The 21,427-nt window shown below is 41.7% G+C and overlaps 1 protein-coding gene across 1 annotated transcript in view; it reads left to right on the top strand.

Annotated features, from left to right (window-relative positions):
- Positions 1-21,427, top strand: part of LOC118845803 (mitochondrial dicarboxylate carrier-like) — a 39,126-nt gene that overhangs the window by 15,009 nt on the left and 2,690 nt on the right. The window contains exons 3-11 of the mRNA XM_036753839.1: positions 4,130-4,249; positions 11,296-11,410; positions 11,607-11,655; positions 11,825-11,866; positions 12,579-12,622; positions 13,605-13,675; positions 14,303-14,395; positions 16,969-17,043; positions 17,340-17,396. Coding sequence (XP_036609734.1) covers positions 4,130-4,249; positions 11,296-11,410; positions 11,607-11,655; positions 11,825-11,866; positions 12,579-12,622; positions 13,605-13,675; positions 14,303-14,395; positions 16,969-17,043; positions 17,340-17,396 — 666 coding nt within the window. The remainder of the gene's footprint in view (positions 1-4,129; positions 4,250-11,295; positions 11,411-11,606; positions 11,656-11,824; positions 11,867-12,578; positions 12,623-13,604; positions 13,676-14,302; positions 14,396-16,968; positions 17,044-17,339; positions 17,397-21,427) is intronic.

The raw sequence follows: 21,427 nt of genomic DNA, 5'->3' as shown, positions 1-21,427 counted from the left end.
AACTAAGTGGATTTGTATGTTGGATTGAAATAAGATTGTTAACCCCTTAACGTTACTCTCCTTAGTGAAGCAGATCAAAAGAACCTGTGCTTGCAGCGTTCTTGTTGTTGGGCTTGCATTGGTTTTTCACCCCCACAGCAGCTGCTAGCCAAATTGTTACAACAAATGGCGTAGTCGTGGCAGGATCTGAAGACTAAAAGGAAAGTATGGCATTTTGGGGTACTGGGGTGGTTGAATGTTTCCCAGTTTTTGGATTGCTTTTTGTACTTGGGGTGCCTATGGTTCTGTGGAGCCCCAGGAGCAGCAAAGGCCTGAAGGAAAACAGGCTGGTGGAAGTGGGGCCTAGAGCAGGAGATAATCCCACCTTCCAAGGACTTGAGCTGATAGGCCTGGCTGAAAGGGTGAATGTTTTGAGACTATATTGTATTCGGAGTTTTGAAACAGGATCAGAGAACTGCCTTCCTACAGACTTCAGAGAAAAAAATGGAGAATGCCCTTTGTGCAGATTTGGTGGGAGCAGCTGGTGAGGAGAAAGAAGAAGCAGATGTTGGCTGCCGACATATTGACTGAGAGAGAGAAGAAGACTGCCTGCATGAGAACTTTGGAAAGGTGAGAGGGATGAGCTGCCTTCCAGCTGACTTTGGTGACGTGAACACAAAGGTGGGGAGTCACCTACATCGGGATTCCAGCAGAAGCCAGCCTTGGCCAGCTGGAGTTGAAGGACCAGGAACCCAGGAGCTTGGAGTTCAGCCCTGGGGCAAGATGGAAACTTTGCAGCAAGAAGCTAAGTGTGCCTCTATGCTAGCCTGCAGTGATAGTGTAAGGAGAAGGACATATCCCTAAGAGAACTTTATTTGGACTTTTTTGTTTGCTTTGGGACTTCACTAACTAAAGCATGCCCATGCCTGAGGGTACTGGGAAGAAACCTGCAATGGCAGTGTGTGTAAAAGGACACATGCTCAAGAAGTGTTTTACTTGGACACTCTTTAGCCATCATCAAACATCATCTGAGCGACCAGAACTCAGGCTCCTACTATTGGCTCTGGTCTTAGCAACTCCCTTTAGGACCCTGAGGGCTTCATGTCCACATAGGCTTAGCACCTAGCAGATAGGGGTTTGAGCCTGGGGCTTTGCACCTAGTAAGGCTCAGTCAAAGACACTTAATTAATCATTTTAAAACAGTAAGAAAGTCCCAACTTAATTGATATTACACTGTCAGCAAATAGTAACTAACTTCTCATTGATGCCAGAAAACTCTCTCACACTAGATGTGGCAGACCAGGTGCCTGTCTGCATTGGTCAGCGTCCTCACTTGAATGTTTCCCTCTTTTGATGTCACAGATCCAGACCCAAAAACCTGAAAAACCTCAACATCAATGTAGCTACTGAAATGTGCTCAGTAACTATTTACTAAGTTAATTAATTTCAGTGCACTATCACTATTTTTCAGTCATTGCCCAAAGTCCCTCTAAATTCTCTTTCTACTTGTCCTCATTCCCTTTTCCTCTCAGATGGTCATGGCCCCATAAACTTGCATTGAGTACAAGATTTGAAGTCAGGAAGACTTGCATTTACAATCCTACCAATCAAATTCACTAGCTTTGTGAACCTGGGCAAGTTCTCTGGAGCTCGGTTTCCTCACCTGTAAAATGAGTGGGTGGGTTGGATTGCCAGTTCTAAAATAGACTCCCTTCTGACAGATTTCCATATTCCTTCTCTGGAGGACTGATTGCAAGCCTTTTCCTCTGCCTTGGAATTTACATATGGGAATACCTGAATCTTTTTACTTTTTGTTCACCAACACTCCAAGCACTTCCCTCAGTGTCAAATGATGACCTCATCAGCTCAGGTGTTCCCCAAAGAGGAACTTCCCAAAGTCAGCCTGCAACATTTTTACAAAATGATGTCTTTAGCCAGACCCTGAGGCATAAATTGAAACCAACAAATAACCTCCACCAAAGGAAGAGGGTGTATTCTCTCCCTCCCCCCAAACGCACAAAATAAAAGAGGTATGATTTCCCAGGGGATATTATAGCTGTATCTCTAAGCAGGAGAGTGGGCAGTACGGTCAGGTTAGTTAAGAAGGAGAACCTAGATCTGTGATCCTATGAGTTCTTGTAATTCTAAATTTACCATTCAGTACATGCAAGGTATTTAACGTTGTATTGCCTGCCTGGGACATACACAATCCTTGCTCTTAGCAAGCTTGCAGTTTGAATAGGGTGGAAGCTTCTGCTGCCCCTACTGCTTAATGCAAGGAGTTATGCTCACCTGAAGATGCTGCTGCAAATGAGCCACCTTCAGTGGGATGTGGACTCTGAGTGGGCGTGCCAATATATTTAGGACATTACTGGCTAAATAAGCTGTAAGACATCTCTTATCAGGAGATGCACATTCTCTTACCTGACTCAATTGGTTGCTGTCCAAATCTACAATATGCAAGCCTATTGTGATTTTTTTTTTTAGTCTGAGTACTTCCTCTGCCATCCCAGGTTGCAGTTCTGCTACAGTTGGGGGGCAGTTTTCCAGAGTTTCTCTGGATAGCTTGCTCTTACCTACGTATAAGGGCAAGAAAAGTTGGACTTTTTATTGTTTTTTTCTTTTGGAGTGCTTCTTAGCACTAAAGCAATCAAGTGCCTTTGATTGAGTCCTGCCTTTGTTTGTAGGAAGGCCCGCACCCTTTTGCTAATTAGGTCCTAAGCTGTGTGAAGCCTTCAGGCCCTGCAAAAGGGTATGTGTGTATGTGTGTGTATATATGCACATACACATATATATACACACACATACACATACATATATATGTATGTATGTATATTTATGTATGTGTATATATGTGTCTGTCTGTCATCTATGTATCTATCTATCTATGTATCTATCTATGTATCTATCTATCTATCTATCCTCTGAGGGTAGCCCTTAAGCTAGAACTCTCAGAACTGCAGGAGGAGAGGTTTTGCTTGGAGGCTCACTCATTGGAAGAGTGTTCCTCTGACTTGGCTCCCCTCCCCCCTCCCCTTCGAAGACCCAGATGTTGGTGCTTCTCTCTGTGTGGGACAGTTGACCAATTAAAATCAGAGACATCTCAGGTAGAAAGTAGAAAGGATTTAATTATGATCCCATGGGAAAGGGCAACCCACACTGAGATTTCTCTCAGTGTCAGAGCGCACTAAACACAGATAATAGGGGTCCTTTTATAGGTCCCTAACCGTGATTTCTCCCCGCTTCTTCCTCTCGAGGGTACAATCTGGAACGTGATAAATCTACCCCAGTGACAATGACAAAGAATAAATGGTGTGGTTATCTTTGACAAGCAGGTGACAAACCTAACCTTCCCACCATTCTTACATCTGCAACAGATGGCAAACCTATTCTCCCACCTTTCCGAACATTTCTCACATCTGGCCTTCTGGCCAGATGTTTGCATCTATCTTTCTTTCTTTTGGGCCCCTTGCCCTTAGGTAAAGACACAGGATGTAACATCCTGTGTCCCTATTTTTATTCCCAGAGGATTCCATGGTCACTAACTTGTCTTCCCACGGTCACTAACTTGTCTTACAGAAAAACTTAAGTAGAAAGCTGAGTTTTAGATTTCATGAGAGCCTTCACTATCTCACTCATCTCTCCGGTAATTATGTATATATTGCTATGGACAGTTGTTTTCTCTGAAGTTCTGGGTGCTGACTTTTTCTCCTGAATTAAGTGAATAATATATGTATGTTTAATTAAAGTGAGATTGTAAACCCCTTGAAGTTGCTTTCTTTGGAAAAGCAGATCAAAGAACCTGTGCTAGCAGCCCTCCTGTGTGCTGGTGTTATTGGCATTACACCTCCACAGCAGCTGCAAGCAGCATTGTTGTTACACTACTCCCCCCTGATCCCAGCCAACGTGGTGATGTGCCTCTCTGAACTTAGCTAGGTTGGTCCTCAGATCAAAGGCATACAGCCCTTTTTCTGGGTCTGTCCCTGAAGAATTTCTAATGTGGATGGAATCCACTTAGTCTTGTGTTCTGCTGGTGCAAGATTTGGGAACCCTGGCTCCTCTCCGCATTGTGCCATTACCTGGCAATGCAGCAGCAGCTTGTTGTAACATCTCACCTCCATGTTCATTCCCACTTGTCTCCCTGGTGTAGGTCCATCTTCAGACTCAGCACAGAGGAAGTATTGGCGTTGCTGGCACAGCAGTGAGAGTGATTAGTGTCCATGGCTTTATGGCACTTTACAATGGGCTCTCTGCCTCACTCTGTAGACAGGTAGGTAACAAATGGGGACCTCTACTATCTTGTCTCTGATCTAATTCATCCTGGGTCCAGAAAGTAATTAACCTAGTTGACATTGTGACAGTCAATATCACAGAATCTTGACTAACTCTAGGACAAGATCTTTAGACTTGGCTGTTATCCTCAACTCCTCATTCTATCCCCAGCACCTCACAAGTGGGTATTTAACAAATGTTTATTGATTGACTGATTAATATCTCCAAACCTTCTTTTCCCACCCAATAAAATATAAGCTCTTTGAAGGTTCCTTTTTGTCTCTATCACTGTCATGGTAATTTAAATTTGAATATCTTTCCCACCCATTAATAGGCCCATGTGACCTACTTACATCACAGGAAGCCTAAGTCACATGTGGTAGGAGGAGCTTGCTGAATGAGAGGAACAGGAAAGGATGAAACAGGAAATGCTCAGAGTCATTAGAGCTGAGGGAATGAGCAGGTGTGTGCTAGGGAATGGTTTTGAGATGGAGTCATTCTCTCCTGTGATAATGTCTATTAATTTCTTTGCTGCTGTGATGGATTGTACTTATTGGTTTGGGGATCTGGTTCTCTGGTATCTGAATAAATGGTTTACTTCTTCTGCCTTCTACATGGAGAGTCTCTTATATTTTGCGATACAGAACTACATAGGCATATTTACAGTTATCATGTATATTGTGACTATTGGCTTGCTAATGCATTTGGCAACTAGGAAGATGGGATCGCAAGGTATGATATCTCTATTTGGAGGTAGAAGGGCTTTAGAGGAAGAAATGGTTATCCCAGGATGGTATGGTATACCTTATTCCTCCCTAGCAAGGGAATGGTCCTTTGGGGCAGGGCTCTGTGAAAACTGGGAACAGAAGCTACAGAAGGGAAAGCCTAGACATTTTGGAAGCTGTTTGCAATAAATTAAAGTTAAGCTGGGGAGAAAATTGCCAGCAGCAGTCTCTAGTGCTGATACTGTTATTAGTTTATTGTCTGATACATGAAAGAATGGACAGATTGTTAAAAAAAAAAAGCTCAGATGGAAAGAGAATTAGCTAGCCTAAATGGAAATATTTCTATGCTACAGCAAGATGGGGAATCTCATGTGGCAGAAGAACAGATTATTGTTCAGGAATCGACTGATGTGAATGGGAATTTTGCTTTTAATTTGGCTAGAAAAAAAGAGGAAGCCAAGGAGGTCAAAAGTGCATCTAAGTTCATCCCAGGTTGAGTTTAGCTGCCCATCTTGTTGCCATGGCAACAGGGAGAGTCAGCAGAAAATCATGCTATATTAGGAGCTGAGGCATGAAATGATACTATATATAGCATGATGCTCCTGAGCCAGAAAATGATATGTTAGACCAGGCTGCTCAGACAGAAGTATGCCCCAGAATGCGAAGGAGGCAAGAGACCCAAGGAAATAATATAGTACTTCGAAAGGTGTTGGGAGATTTTACACAGCAGGAAATCACGGATATCTTGAGTAGGTTTACCCAAGGAATGGGAAAATAATATCTTGGATTGTGAGAATCAGTGATGAAAGGGCCACAGGAGTATCAGTAGATAGTGTGGACTGTATTAAATTCATTAGCATTAGTCAGAGTCCTTTTGTGCAGCAAGTTTTTAAGGATTTTCATCTGCAAGGGGGTAACAGGACAATTAGCCTGTTAGCTTTAGCAGCAGAGGGATGTAACAGAGAGTATCTCACTGATTCTGTGTGGCCCAGTACAGATAGGTCCTGGTGTTCACTTTGGGACTGTATAAGAAAGTTAAAGGAGGAGGTAATGAAGACTGCTATTACGATGGGAAATGCAGATGCATACTATGATATTCTCTTGGAGGTCTGTCATAGAAATATGATAGTTACGACAGCTCCTCCTGCTTATAAACACCTAGTTCTGACTCTGCTAATTGGGGAGATAGAGCATTGTCTTTTGGAGGTGCTAGATAAGATTTCATAGTTAACTGACTTAGGAGACTGGGGGAAAGATAAATTTCCATGAGAGAGAAGTGTGAATAGCCAGCAGATTCAACATCAGAACAGAGTGACAAGAAAAGAAATGTTTACTACTCTATTGAGAGCAGGGGTAGATTTTGGAAGAATAGATGGTATTCTAACTAATGAGCTATACACAATGTGCTGAGATAAGGGGCTTAATAGCAGATGGAATAGGAAAGTAAGAATTGCCCCTACAAATCCTACAGATCTTGAACCCTTGTATCCAAGGGAGTTACACCTTCAGGGAAACTAGGAAATAGGCTGAGGCCCAGCTCAGATTAAAGAAACACACAGACAGTATTACAGACCCCATATTAATCTGACTGTATATTGGAAGAATGGATCAAATACTGTAAATAGGACATTGATCAATACTGGGGCGGAGACCTCCCTTATATATGAAAATCCTGACAAGTTAAGGCATGGAACTCCTATTACCATCACAGGACTGGGAGGCACTGAAATATTATCCAAACAAGTTAAACTAATGATAAAAATTGGACAATTGCCTAAGAAATAATATACTGTGGTCATTGTACCCTGTCCTGAATACATCATTGGAATAGATATATTGAGAGGTATGACTCCGAATTTACCTGAAGGGAGATAATCAATTTGCAGTAAGGAAGATAGGAATTAATACAGTTTTGGTGGGAAAAGTAAAAATGGAACCAATCACTTTACCTGAACCTTCTAAAGTAAGTACTTTGAAGCAGTATCGTGTTCCAGGCAGGCAAGATGAAATTGACAGTATTATAAAGGACTTTGTTGAAGCAGGAGGGTTAGTCCCTACAACCACTCAATGGAATAATCCTGTATGGCCAGTATGAAAGTCAGATGGAACATGGAGAATGACAGTGGATTATAGACAATCGAATAAAGTGACTCCTCCCTTGTACTCTGCTGTTCTAGATACTGTTACCTTAATAGAAAGGATCCAGAAATATGATGGGACTTGCTACACAGTTATTGATTTGGCCAGTGCTTCCTTTATGATCCCAATAGACTCTAAACAATGGGACCAGTTTGCTTTCACATGGCAGGGTCGACAATATACTTCTACCCAATTGCCACAAGGATATCTATATAGCCCAATTGTTTGTCACAGGATTGTGGCTGAACATTTAGATGAATTGAAGTTACTTGGTACACATCTTACCCACTACATAAATGATATTATGATACAGGGAGAAAATGTAAAAGAAGTGGAGAAGAGTTTGATACTTTTAATTGAGCATATGAAAAGCAGAAAACAGGAAATTAACCCTGCAAAGATTCAAGGACCAGCTCAAACGGTAAAGTTTTGGGGTATACAATGGAATAAAGGACTGTGAGAAATTCTCCCACAAGCTGGACAAAAGATTCAAGATTTTCCTATCCCCAGCAATAAGAAAGAGGTCCAAAAGTTCATGGGACTATTTGGATTTTGGAGATACCACATTCCACATTTGGGACAGATTTTGAAACCCTTATATAAAGTTGCGTGAGTTGAGTAAAGCTTTTGAAGAAGCCAAAGCTGCTATACAATGAGCTCTAGATATATGGCCTATGCAGAGTAGCCTGGTGGAATTATAGGTGACTGTACAGGATTCAGTCAACTGGAGTCAAACTGGAATTTATGGCAAAAACAACAAAGCCAAAATGTACCCTTAGGGTTTTGGTCTAGGAAACTTCCTTCATCTGGAGTTCAATATACACCTTTTGAAAAGCAGTTGTTAGCTGCATATTGGGCTTTGGCAGAGACTGAACAACTGACTCTGGGCCACAAAGTGGTATTAAGGCCTGGAATCCCGATTATGACCTGGGTAATGAATACCCCAGCATCTCACAGAATTGGACATACACAAGAGGCCAGCATAATTAAATGGAAATGGTATATTCGAAATAGATCTAAAACAGGCAAAAGTGGAGTTTCTGCTCTACGTGAATCTATAGTAAACATAGACAGAGAGAAATTATAAACCCCCTGAACCAAGGCAACAGTTGGTATAGCCCTTGGTAAAAGGAATGAGGGATGTGATGGATTAACTGAAGAACAGAAGAAACATGCATGGTTTACTGATGGGACAGCAAAATATTTGGGCCATAAAAGACATTGGAAAGCAGTAGCCTATAACCCATGTACTAAGAGAACTTTGGAAAGTACTGGTATAGGTGCAAGTAGTCAATATACTGAACTGATGGTAGTACATCAAGCTATCAAAGCAGAACAAGCAGGACAGTGTCACACATTCACTGATTCATGAGCTAATGGGTTAGCTACATGGATGCCAATGTGGAAAAATCAAAATTAGGAAATTCATGGTATACAAGTTTGGGGCAAAGAATTATGGGAAGGTATATGGGACATGTTTTTGGTTACTAATTTGTCAGTTTTTCGTATAGATGCTCATGTGACCCTCACTACATGAGAATGTGAGTACAATGCACATGCTGATCGACTAGCAAAGATTGCTATTGAATATATTGTCCCTACTCTGACACCAACTGATGATCTGGTACTAGCAAAATAGGTCCATTAAATGGCTGGCCATTTAGGAGTCCAGCCCACACACCAGGGAGAACAAGATTGAGGTATTAGTATCTCTCACTCATTGTTAAAATGAGTGGCTGAAGAATGTTATATATGTCAACTGGAAAAGGAATGAACTGTTCCTATGGTAGTAACTGGAGAAATAGCAAAGGGGAAAGTTCCAGCCCAGATTTGGCAGATAGATTATATTGGACCATGACCCCAAGATAAAGGATGTAAATTTATATGTACTTGTGTTGACACCTATTCAGGTGTACTAGTGGCTTGTCCTTATAAGAATGCAACTCAGAAAAACACCCGTAAAACTCTAGATATTGTAAGTCTATATTATGTTACCCCAATGCGGATTCAAAGTGACATTTCAAAGTTAATGAAATGAAAAATACTGTGTACTGAACAATATACAGTGGATGTATCATACTCCATATTACCTACAAGCATCTGGGTTAATTGAAAGAATGAATGGATTGTTGAAAGAACAGTTAAGAAAATTAAGTTCTAATAATTTGTATCAACATTGGAGAGATAATTTGTTTACTGCTTTCTGTAATTTGAGTAATAGACCATTAGGAGGAAGTACACCTCTAGTCAGAATGATGATCCCAAATCTGCAAATTAGAAAACAGCAGACACATAACATCTCAAATATTGAATATTGGACTGTGAGGGAAGATGTCCCACCACAGTGTCCAGGAACACCTGGTTTGGCAGGATATAATTTACATTGTTTAGAGAGGACTTTTGGTTGGATAGAGTAGAAATAAGAAAAATCTATACTGGAATATGTATGAAAATCCCTAGGAATCATTTTGGGTGGATATTACCTAAATCAGGATTAGCAGCTTGAGGAATACATGTATTGGCTGGAGTGATAGATTCTAATTACCAAGGAGAAATTACTGTGACATTCCAAAATTTAGGTAAAGAACCCATACAGTTTTGTAAAAATGATAGAATAGTTCAAGTAATTATTATTCCTTGTGAAACAATACCCCTTGTGGAAACTGACCCTCCTTCTGAAATATCAGAGAAAATGAAGGGTTTAGTTCTACTGATAGAATAAAGTTGGGAGCTAAAGTATGGGTAAAACGGAAACTGGATGATGTTCCAAAGGCTGCAGAAATTATAGCACATGGAAAAGATAATACTGTAACTGTTGCTTATTCGGGAGAATAATTGTGCCTTTGACTCATGTATTCTACCGTGAATGAGGCTATGATAGTCTCCTTGTTTCTTTTTTGTTTTTTTGACTGTCAAATTTGTTTGCTAGATTTGTTTCCTGCAGACTTAATACCATCCACCTGCAGATGCCTGAACGTTTAAACCAAATGTCATCCCCTGATGTCATCCTTAGATCTGATGGCTGTGATGTGTCACCACTGGACCTGGCATCGAACAAGCTCTGGATGCTAGCTAAAGAACTGACCTCTCGAATGGGACTCTTGACCTCTTGGGGCAGGGACAGCTTTAAGTCCAATTTCAGCAGGAAGAAGCTATGGAGGACAAGACCTTCACCCCTTACCCCAAGATTCTGAGCCCCATTCATTCAAGGGGGGAGGGAATGGTGATATTGTTTTATATGCTTATTTTGTGTTATCCCTGTTATATCGTTGTAAAGTTCTGTTGACACCGGTTATCAAAAAATTCCTATTGACCTATGTAATGGATAAGAAAGATCTTGGGGCCAAATATGTAATGGTAATTTAAATTTGAAGATCTTTGTCACCCATTAATAGGCCTATGTAACTTGCTTACATCACAGGAAGCCTAAGTCACAGGAGCTTGCTGAAGGACAGGAACAGGAAAGGGTGGAGCAGGAAATGCTCAGAGTGGTTAGAGCTGAGGGAGAGAGCAGACGTGTGCTAGCTGTGCTGTAAGTGACTGTTGATGTCAAGGCCCCAGCAGCGGGCGGGAATGATTTTGAGATGGAGTCGTTTTCTGCTGTGATAGAGTTCTCTGCTGTGCTAATGTGTATTAATTTCTTTGATGCTGTGATGGATTGGACTTATTGGTTTTTAGATCTGGTTCTCTGGTGTCTGAATAAATGATTTACTTTTTTTTTTGAGGGGGGAAGGCAGGGCAATTGGGGTTAAGTGACTTGCCCAAGGTCACACAGGTAGTAAGTATGCCAAGTGTCTGAGGCTGCATTTGAACTCAAGTCCTCCTGACTCCAGGACCGGTGCTCTACTCACTGTGCCACCTAGTTGCCCCTGGTTGACTTCTTCTGCATTCTATATGGAGATTCTTTTATATTTTGTGAGACAGAACTATATAGGCATATTTACAATTATCATCTATATTATGGTTATTTCCTTGCTAATACAATCCTCAGAACTTAATCAAGGCCTAGCATATAATGAATGTGAAATGCTGTAGCTCTGAGAGTTGTTTTTTTTTTCTTGTTGTTCTTTTAATTCTTGCCTATTCACTTAAGAGCAATGGGATATAGGGACTACTGTTTAATATTTCTCCTGGCTGCCTGAGATATCCTTCTCTTTGAAATTTTCCATCTCTTTATCAGCTGATGTATTCTGCAACTCGCTTTGCCATCTATGACTCATTGCGGAACCGTGCAATACACGACCAGAAGAAATACCTGCTTTTCTATGAGAAGGTGTATATGGCAGCCATTGGAGGTGAGTAAAGATGAGCTGAGCTTGGGGCTGATGGAGAAGAGCCAAAGGGTTGTTAAGGGATATTGTTGTTCATTTTCTCTGAGGGGGCTCTTGGAAGTAAGAAACCATGGGAGCTGAGAGAATAGACAGTCCCTGGACTTGCACAGAGTATGAAGCAGGATTGTAAATCCTATGCCCTTTTTTCCTCTGGTTTTAGGTTTTGTTGGTGGGTTTCTGGGGAGCCCAGCAGACATGGTGAATGTTAGGTCAGTCACGTCCCCTGTTGTCTTCCCTCTGTTTTCCCTTGCTCCTTTATGTGGGCAGTCCTTCCCTCTACCATTTTCCCCTTGGCATCTCTATTCCTCTGAACCTTCTCACATCCTTGTGTACAAGGGTGGTTGGCCCTTCTAATCGTTGGATCTTATTTGGAAGCAGGATGCAGAATGATGTGAAGGTTCCAGTGCACCTGAGGAGGAAGTAAGTGGTGAAGGAGAGGGACTGAGTTCATACTTCATAGAAGCTGTCAACTGGAAGGGACCTTAAAGATCACCTCACCCAAATTGAAGTTAACATCAGAGCTAATGATCTGTTAAATGATCTTGTAAACTCAGAGCTATTCCTTAGTGTTTTGGGGAGTAGAGATAGAGCTAACAGACTCATGTTCCAGTCTTCTTGGACATAACTATGGCAGGATGATGTTTCCTTGCTATCTCCTCCTAGCTGTCGTTAAAGCCCCAGAGACACTGAGCCCTGCCCCCAGGCCACTGTGGCAAAGTGCCCAGCAGAAAGCATATACCAGAGAATGGAACTTTTACTGGTTGATGTGAGGAAAGAAATCTCACCTGGTAGGAATGAAAGCCTGAAAAATAGGGATCTGAGGAAAGCTGCAAATGAACATGCTGATCCACACCCAGTAAACCATGCAAAAAAGTCCCACAATCCTACTGAAATAAACAGTATAAAGCAGTAGGTCTTGCTGTTACCAGATGGCAGCAGGTCCCTGAGAAATGTGCTGCCTTTGACTAGAGATGTAAAAAGGAATAATTTGGACTTACAAGGAAATGGAAATAGCCTGGATAAATGAAATCCACAGATGATCTCTGAATTCCACGTTAGGCTTCTCCATAATACCCGTGTGTGTGTGTGTGTGTGTGTTTGTGTGTAAATAAAAGCATTTTCTATCCTATAGTTATTCCCATGTGCTGAACGGGATGACTCGTGTAATTCAGGAAGGTAGGCTCTCCTAAAGGGGAAGAAAAATAGAAATTTGTTTATTTTTGTTTTGTTGCTGTTGGTGTTTTTTGAATCAAGTTTATTAGAACAAAGTGAGTCCTAGGTACCCACCCAAATAAAACTTCTGAAATAAGAGGCACATAGTTTAGGATTTTCCTGTGATTTTACAAGCAGTTATCAAGCCCCTCTTATGTTCAGGGTGAGAGTCAGCATGGAGTAGTAGACTAAGGTCTGGCTTTCGAATCAAGATGATCTGGGCCCAAGTCATGCCTCTCACATGCTCCCCAAGCAATTCTATAAGACTCTGAATTATGGGAGGGTAGGAGGCTGTTGTTCTGCATCTTCATTCACACCTATGTAATTAGAGGTCTTGACCCCAAAAGTAAAATATGCAAGTAACCATTCTAAGGGATACAAAGACGAAATAGTCCCTGCTTTCAAGGGGCCTACATTCTATTGAGGGGCTGTCACATGTAAACATTCAAGTATATACATAAAAATTTGAGGAGGGGAAGAGGACAAATGATGAAAGGGATTAGAAAAGGCTGTAGGGGGTAGCCTATGGACCATGGCTTTATTTCTTTAATTACATCTTGTATTTACTTTTCTGTGTGTATACTCCTCTTAATGGGGAATGTAAGCTCTTGGAGGACAGGGACTAGTTCATATTTGTATCCCCAGTGCCCAACACCTTAATAAGTGGAGCTTAATAAATGGTTACTGAAACTGAATCGAATTGAATGAAGCTTAGGATTCTCTAAGAGGGAGTGCTGGAGATCCCAGGTCGCTTTTTAATCTTCTTATACCAGCACCTAACTTGGGATCCTTGGACGTTGCATGCACTATTTAATGAAGTTGGAGGTGAATTCACTTTGGAGGCTCTCAGGGTAATTGTCCATATTGGGACTATGCCTACAGACCCTTGGTCCAAATTTGCTCAGTTTCATTCCATCTGCTTCCCTACCCCTCTTCTTTCCTCTAGAGGGGTTTTTGACGTTATTCTCTGGTGTTACCATGGCATCAGTTCGAGGGGCTTTGATGACGGTGGGACAGGTAGGACATGTTCCTTCCCCCAGATCTTCAGCTGTCTGCTTTAATCTCATCTATTGGGTGTGAGAGTGTCATGGAAGGAGGCCAGAAATGAAGTTATCACAGAATCTCAGGCTGTTTCAATGTAAGTCTTACCTTTAAAACAGTAAAAATACTATTGAATCCTATTCATGCACTTTATAGTCACAGATTTGAAAGAAAGTGTTCAGAACTGCTGCCTCAGGGAAAAAAGTCTGGTAAGATGAGATACATAATAATTAACTTACATTTATGGAGTGCTTTAAGATTGCTGAAGGGCTTTCCTCACAACAGCCCTGCAAGAGAGAAAATACAAGTATTATCTCTATTTCACAAATGAAGAAACTGAGTCTCAAGGAGGTCAAGCAATTTGTCCATAACCACACAGCCAGTAACTATCAGGGCTGGGATTCAAACCTGACTCTCCTGGCTGCAAGGCCAGACTCCTGTCCATAATGCCATAGTATACAGGTATTGCTGGGTTCATACTAAGCTTCTGTGCAAACTTCTTGCTGGACAGAGGTGATAGAGAGAAACAGGCATAAAATGCTGCTACGATTGAGGTTTGAAGTTCCTGACATGGTTCCTCTTGGTTTCAATCTCCTCCTACAGGCATCCTGCTACTACCAAATCAAGGAACTGGTGCTCACCTTGACTTCCTTCTCAGATGGTCTCAGAATCCACATAATAGCCAGCTTCATTGCTGTAGGTTCCTTTTAAAAGCTCCAAGTGATATTCATGAAGCTGTATGACCTTGTAGGTATAGTGGAATGTACATGTGGCATATGTGGTCTCAGAATACAAACTTTTAGAGCATTTAGTATGTTTTGGGGAAATCTCCCCAAAATATTAATGTAGTCCCATTGGTACCCATCTCTCATTGAGATGAGACCCACAGAAAAGTTATCCCTGTTTCAGGGTACTCTTCGGGTCAACACTCATGCAAAACCATAGCCCACAAACCCTTACCAAGTGGATCATCAGCTAGATGATTCAGTTCAGAACAAAGGGTATTTCATTGATAGCATGGCAAATAAAGTGACAAGGGAAGATTTCACACCCCTCCCCCTATGCTTGTATGAGGTATATGGAGTAAAGCTCACATTGCAAAGAGTACACGTGACCAGAAAATACAGGTGAAGAGGCATAGACAGAAACCCATGTATACAGCAGGGTATGTGTGACCAGGGCACATATGAACCTAGCAGTTCACCCTTCTAGCCCTGCAGAGCTGCCTATCATTGCACTCCTCTTTGATGTTGTCTCTGCTGCCATCATGCTTCTGTGCTGTGAACTCTAGTTTGATGGCTGATGAGATATTCTCCATTACCATCTGTTGGGATGACTAGAAAGTCTTGCCAGGGAGAGCTACAGCTCTTTAATGCAGAACTTGAGGTTATCAATCTCCCCCACTTAACCAGGAAGCCAACAAAAGGCAGCAGAATCCTGGGGTTTTTTTGGTTTGTTTGTTTTTGATGTACTAGGTTAATTCCTGTTTCAAAGTTTATATTCCCGAACAAATATCTCAAGGTTAGGAAATTCTTTGTATTCCAATTCTGATTACGATCCTGTAACCTCAAAACCTATTTTGGAGACTGTGCCCTCCAAAATATCCACTGGAACTGTGTGGAGGCTGGGGCATTAAAACCCATCTTCCTCCCCACGTCCTGTTTGATTTGTCTTCACACGAAGTTAGGGCAAGGACAATAGGCCTGGGGAAGAACCCATATTACATTCCTTTATTATGAATATCTACCAGTAACAAATAAAAAAAAAAGAATCCTGATCCTCTTTTGTATCTCTGGGGAAACCCAGTCTTTGCATTAACTGGCGTAAAAAGAAAAAGGCGCTCTGAAGTTTCTAGTGTCTCTGGTGGGTCTCAGGCCCATCCCTGGTGCCCCTTGATAAACATTCCTCAAGTTGGGGCCTAGCGCAGTAGCTGTGGCTTAAGGTGGCTGTAGGAAGGGAATTAGCCACGTAGCTTAAATCTGCCTTTTCTGTCTTGGACTTTTGCTCTTCTGCATTTATCCTGATAAAGCAGCAGTGAACCAGAGAAATGGAATACCCTAATTTCTGTTAGTCAATAGTAAGCTACTGACTAGAATTCTGGGTTTGGGTCATATGTCTCTTCTCTTCTGTTTTCTTTCCTTCTCTTCTCTCCTCCTCTTCCCTTTCTCCCTCCCTCTCTTCCCTCTCTTTTTCTCTCTCTCTCCTCCCTTCGTCCTTCCTACTCTCTTTTCCCACCTTTCTCTCTCCCTCCTTCCTTTCCTCTCCTCCTTTGAGCTCCCCATTTCCTTGCCCCCTCTCCCTCTCTTCCTCAGTCACTGTCCCCTTTCATCATATCTATATATTTTTTGACAACCACCTTTCCTCCTGTGGACTGTCTCCTTTTTACCAGGTTTTCTCTCCTAAGAATTTAATGTGATGTTGAATAAGTTTGATCTACCAACTTACTTGGACTTGAAAAGTTTCTTTCTGTCCATTGACATGATAGCTAGCTCATCCTTAAATCATAGACTTAGCTATGTAAACTTGGATTGTCTGATGCCACTGAACTCCTATTAGGACTTCTAGCTATAAGTAAGCCTTTGCTCTTTTATCACTTGAGGTTTCTCACAGGGTCAAGATTTCTGTAATCTTTCCTCATGCATGATGTGGTGCCAATTTCCCTTGTAATCTTAGCTCCTATAATAAACAGCACAAAGTCCAATCAGATGTGTATACAGTCATTTTTTATGTTGAGTACAACTGCATTATTGGGTGGCCACCAGCCCATTCACCCTTCCAGATGCCCACTCCCATATACCCTGAACAAGGCAAATAAACTGAGGATGCAGAGCTGTTAAGAGAAGGTGATCAAATCAGCAATACCACCCCTCCCCGCAGAAAACAAAAGCACAAACACAGCTGTGTCTTTCTTGATCTATGGTTGGGAAGGGAAGCCAAATTTTCGAGGATAGAACCTACTCCTGGACAGAAGCAGCTTGTCCTGGGGCTTTTATTGATGAATCTGAAAGACAACAACTGGTAGGTTCTGGTGAACAACCATGATGGCATGGTTTCTGAAACAGGAGGTGGAGGACAGTGCGATAAGTCATATTCATCCATTGGGTGACCAGTTGGTTCTCAGGCACCTTGCTGGTACCTTCTGGTTTGCCAAAGCATTGAGAAATTTAAATGAGGAAAATACCTAGAATATTCTAACGACAAATGACCAATGGATGATGGTAGGAGTGATCTTTTACCCCCTATAATCTCAAGGTTCTCTCTCTCCCTAGGGTTTATGTGCCACCATTCTATGTCAGCCGTTGGATGTGATCAAGACTCGAATGATGAGTGCCCAGGATTATGATGTGAGTTCATGGAGCTATTTCATTTCTCTTAAAGACCCTTCCTTCCATATGTCATTACTATCACAAAACCAAAGAATTAGAGTAGGCTATTTTTTAACTCTGGGGATCACCTCAATTTTTTCAACTTAGCCAATGGAAAAGAATGAAGAGAAACTTCAAAAAAAGGTGCTAACTTGCCTGGCTTTGTCTATAACACAGACCATACATAAAGTTGAGGGGAAAGCTACACAGGGACTAAGGTATAACTAGGCTGTTGTATATCATCTTTGGGAAATTGTGTTTATTGTCTCTTCCAGGGTATCATTCATTGTGTATCAAAGACAGCCAAATTGGGACCTCTGGCTTTTTACAAGGTACCTATTCTTTTAACAGGCTCAAAGACTTGTCTTTGGTAGGATTTAGGGAAAAGAGCCCTACCCTGTGGAAGAGTCAGGGAAGAGTTGATGAATCATTTAAAAAAAAAATGTTTGACCAAGAAATTTGAAGGATCTCCTAGTTACAAACTCTCAAAAGCTTGTAATGTTTTTTCATAATCATCCAGTCCCTACTTGTCAGTGATGGTCACACCACCTTCTCATCCCCAAGTAGATTTGTCTTTTTGTTCCCAGTGCTTAGCACAGTGCATGCACATAGTGCTTAATAAATGCTTATTGAATCAAAATGTGTCACCAATTAAATTAATGAGTAGAATTTAGATGATGTAAAACAAAAGCTATCAGTAAAGATTGATTTTAAAAATGAATCAACAAATAGCCACTTACCTTGGGTGCCAGGGGTAGTCACACTCCTGCCCCCCACAAATTCAAATCTGTTTTTCAGTGGTCAGTAGTATCAATAGACAATCACAATGTCACGAGACTTATGTGAAAACCAGGCTTATTACAAGAAAAATGAACATGCATGTGGAACCCAAAAGGTTCCCAGTCTTTACAGAAGTTTGCATTTTTATAATTGCAGGACAAAAGGAAGAGAGGATACCAGGAAGGGGTGTGACATGGGAGGGGGAATGGTGCTGCAAAAGTGGGAAAAAAGACCAAATCACGCCCCACGGGGAGGAGCGAGGTCATGGCAAAAGTCTCATTCTTTTCCCTTGGGAACTGCTATACTAGGAAGATAGGAGGGTCTGCCTACCTGCAAAAGACCCCAGCTGTACAAGCATTATCCCAGCCTGGCAGAGACTGGCTGGTGCCTGTCTTGCCTCCTAAGGACATACAAGGAGTCCAGCTTGAGGTGCAACAACAAATTATGTCAGCTTAGGGGGAATTTCGTCCTTGACACATTCAGGGCCTCCTGCGGGCTCTGCACCCAGTGATTCCAGAAAATATGGCAACTCAAAAAGACAAGTTCAGGGGACCCCTTAAAAGCAGTCTCATGCTTCTCAAATTACAGCATGTCCCGAAAGTCCAAGTGCAGTTTTAAATGGCTTAAGCCCCGTTAAAGGGACAACCTTAATTTATTTGTTTTGGATATGTGTTGTATCCTGCCACCACCCTAGGCAGAAGGCAGGAACTGTTTATGTGGCCTTTACATAGCCAGCACCCAGCACAGCGCTTTGCATGTTGTTGTCAGTCATTTCTTTTTTTTCAGTCCTCTCTGACTCTCCATGAGTCCATTTGGGGTTTTCTTGGGAGAGATATGTTGGAGCGGTTTGCCATTTCCTTCTCCAGCTCATTTTACAGATGAGGAAACTGAGGTAAACAGGGTGAAGTGACTTGCCCAGGGTCACACAGCTAGTAAGTGTCTGAGGCCGAATTTGAACTCAAGAAGACGAGTCTTCCTGACTTCAAGTTTGGCACTCTACTGTGTCATCTACTGCTGCCCCTGGGGAGTTGGGGATAGACCCATAAAATTTTATAGGTGCAGGGAACTCTCTGTGGAAACTACTACCACTGTAGATTGGTAATTCACCTCTAACTTACAGCCTTCGTTTCCCACGATCATACGACTATTCTGGATGAAAGGCAAGACTTGAACCCAGTGCCTGCTGGCTCCAAGGATAAACCGTTATTCTCTATTCCACACTGCATCATATTTTGGATAGGCAGAAATAAATGGCATTCCAGGGTAGCGGCTATCATTTAACCTCTGCCTTCCTTAGTTTCTTCATCTTTAAAATGGGATAACAATGGCACCTAGCTCCTACAATTGTGATTAGAATCAAATGAAATAATATTTGTAAAGTACTTTGCAAACCTTATAGTATTATATGAATACTAGCTCTAATAATAATTATTTAGTCATTTTTCAATTGTGTCTGACTCTTTGCGACTCCTTTTGGGGGGTTTTTCTGGCAGAGATACCAGAGCGGTTTGCCATTTCCTTCTCCAGCTCTTTTTATACATGAGGAAACTGAGGCAAATAGGGTTACACAGCTAGTGAGGGTCTGAGGCCAGATTTGAACTCAAGAGTTTCCCTGACTTCAGGCTTGGCATTCTATCCACTGTGCCACCTAGCTGCTTAATAATAATAATTATTCGTCTTCTTCCAGGGGAGGTAGATAGCATGAGCAAAGTTGAAGAGCTGGGAATGCATAGAAAATATTCAGGTTGCAGAGAACAGACCAACTTGACCGGAATGGAAAGTTTATTTAGGGAACTAGTAGCGAAAAAGCGTGAGACTGGAAAGGTAGCTTAGTTAGGGCCAGTTTGTAGCAGACTTGGAATGTAAGAACAGAGATTGTAATGTACCATGTAAGCAATGGGAAGCCCCTTAAATATTAGATTGTGTGGAGTAACTTATTTTGTAGAATAATGTTTCAGGTAGATGAATCTGACAGAAATATATAGAATGGACTGGAGGAATTCGAACTGGGCCTGTTAGAAGATCAGGCAGCAGATGACAGCAGACTAGATTGTGACAGAAACAGATGATTGGAAGGCAGCACGGCATGGTGGACAGAGTACTAGGAGTCAGGTAGAGCTGGGTTAAAATTTTGCTTTAAACACATTTGTCGTAAAACTCTGGTCAAATAACTATCTCCATGAGCCTCAGTTTCTTCATCTGTAAAAGGGTGATAATAGCTCCTATCTCACAAGTCAGATAAGATAATGCTTGTAAAGTGTCTTTGGAACCTTCAAGAGCTATATTAATGTTTCCCATTATCATACATTTAAAAACACTGGATTTGGAATTTAGGAAACTGAGTTTGAAACTTAGTAACTTACTACTTGTATGACTTTGAGCAAGTCACTTAGGTACACTAGGCCTCAGTTTTTCTTAATTTATAAAATGAAGGTGTTGGTCTCTTCCATGTCTAAATTCTTTGATCCTATGAGGATTTGAACTATGTGAAGAATTAACATGATCAGGTGACTGACTGGGAGTCATAAAGAAATAAGGTAAAGGCGACTCAGACTGAGTGACAGAAATAGGAAGTCAGAAAGAGCAACTATTTTGGAGGCGTTGAGTTTTGTTTTAGATATCTTTAGTTTAAGATGACAACTGGACATCCAAGTGGAAATATCCAATGGACAACTGGAAATGTTAGACTGGAACTTGAGGGTTCAGGGACAGGAGATGTCACGGGTCATCAAATAAAAAAAGCAGCTGAAGCTTGTGAGAATGGATGTGTTCTCTGAGGAAGAGGGTTCCCAGGGAGAAGAAAGGCCAAGGATTGAACATTAGGGAGGGTTCACCTTTAGGACACTGAAGGATAAGGAGGAGCCAAGAAAAAATAAAGAAGGGGAAGAAACAGGTAGCAGAAGAACCAGCTGGGATTATCACAAAGCATGGTGGTCAAGAGGGAAAATTTTCAAGAAAAGGGGAAGGTGGGATAAATTGCTACAGAAAAGGACAAGGAGGAAAAAATTACTTATTTTGGCAGTTGGAAAGCCACTGGTGACTTTCAAGAGTTAAGTTTCAGTGGACCAGTAGGAGTAGAAGCCAAACTGTAGGATGGAATGAATGAAGAGGTAGCAAGGAAATGGATGTAGAGAATGTAGGTCAACCTTTGGGGAAGGTTGGCTGTGCAAGGACTGTAGCCCAAGGGAGACGTATATTTAAAGGAAGATTTTTTTCAAGGAGGGAGGGGATTTGCCCTACTTAGTTTTTTGTTTGACTTTTTTACTTGTGTTTGGGGTGGGGAGGAGTTGGTGTCTGACTAAGCCCCCAGCCCAGGATGTAATTACAGAAAATGAAAGTCGTATAATAAGTTGTCAAACTAAGTGCAAAGACTTGTATGACTTTTATCCCTTTATGAGGTATGAAGAAGATCTGGTAGAATTAGAAGGGCCATTGAGAAATGATTAACCATGCCTGAGTGGCCAGTCTAGCATCTGAGAGCCACACAAGAGTTTGAGTGGTGGGAGCAGTTCAAGATAGCAGTTGTGTGGAGTGTGGTCCCTTCATCCCTTGTCTTCGAGCAGATGGCATTTCCTCTCCTTCC

This window comes from Trichosurus vulpecula, chromosome 4 (assembly GCF_011100635.1).
Source record: "Trichosurus vulpecula isolate mTriVul1 chromosome 4, mTriVul1.pri, whole genome shotgun sequence".
Classification (NCBI taxonomy): Eukaryota; Metazoa; Chordata; class Mammalia; order Diprotodontia; family Phalangeridae; genus Trichosurus; species Trichosurus vulpecula.
This window is presented reverse-complemented; position numbering and strand designations above follow the sequence as displayed.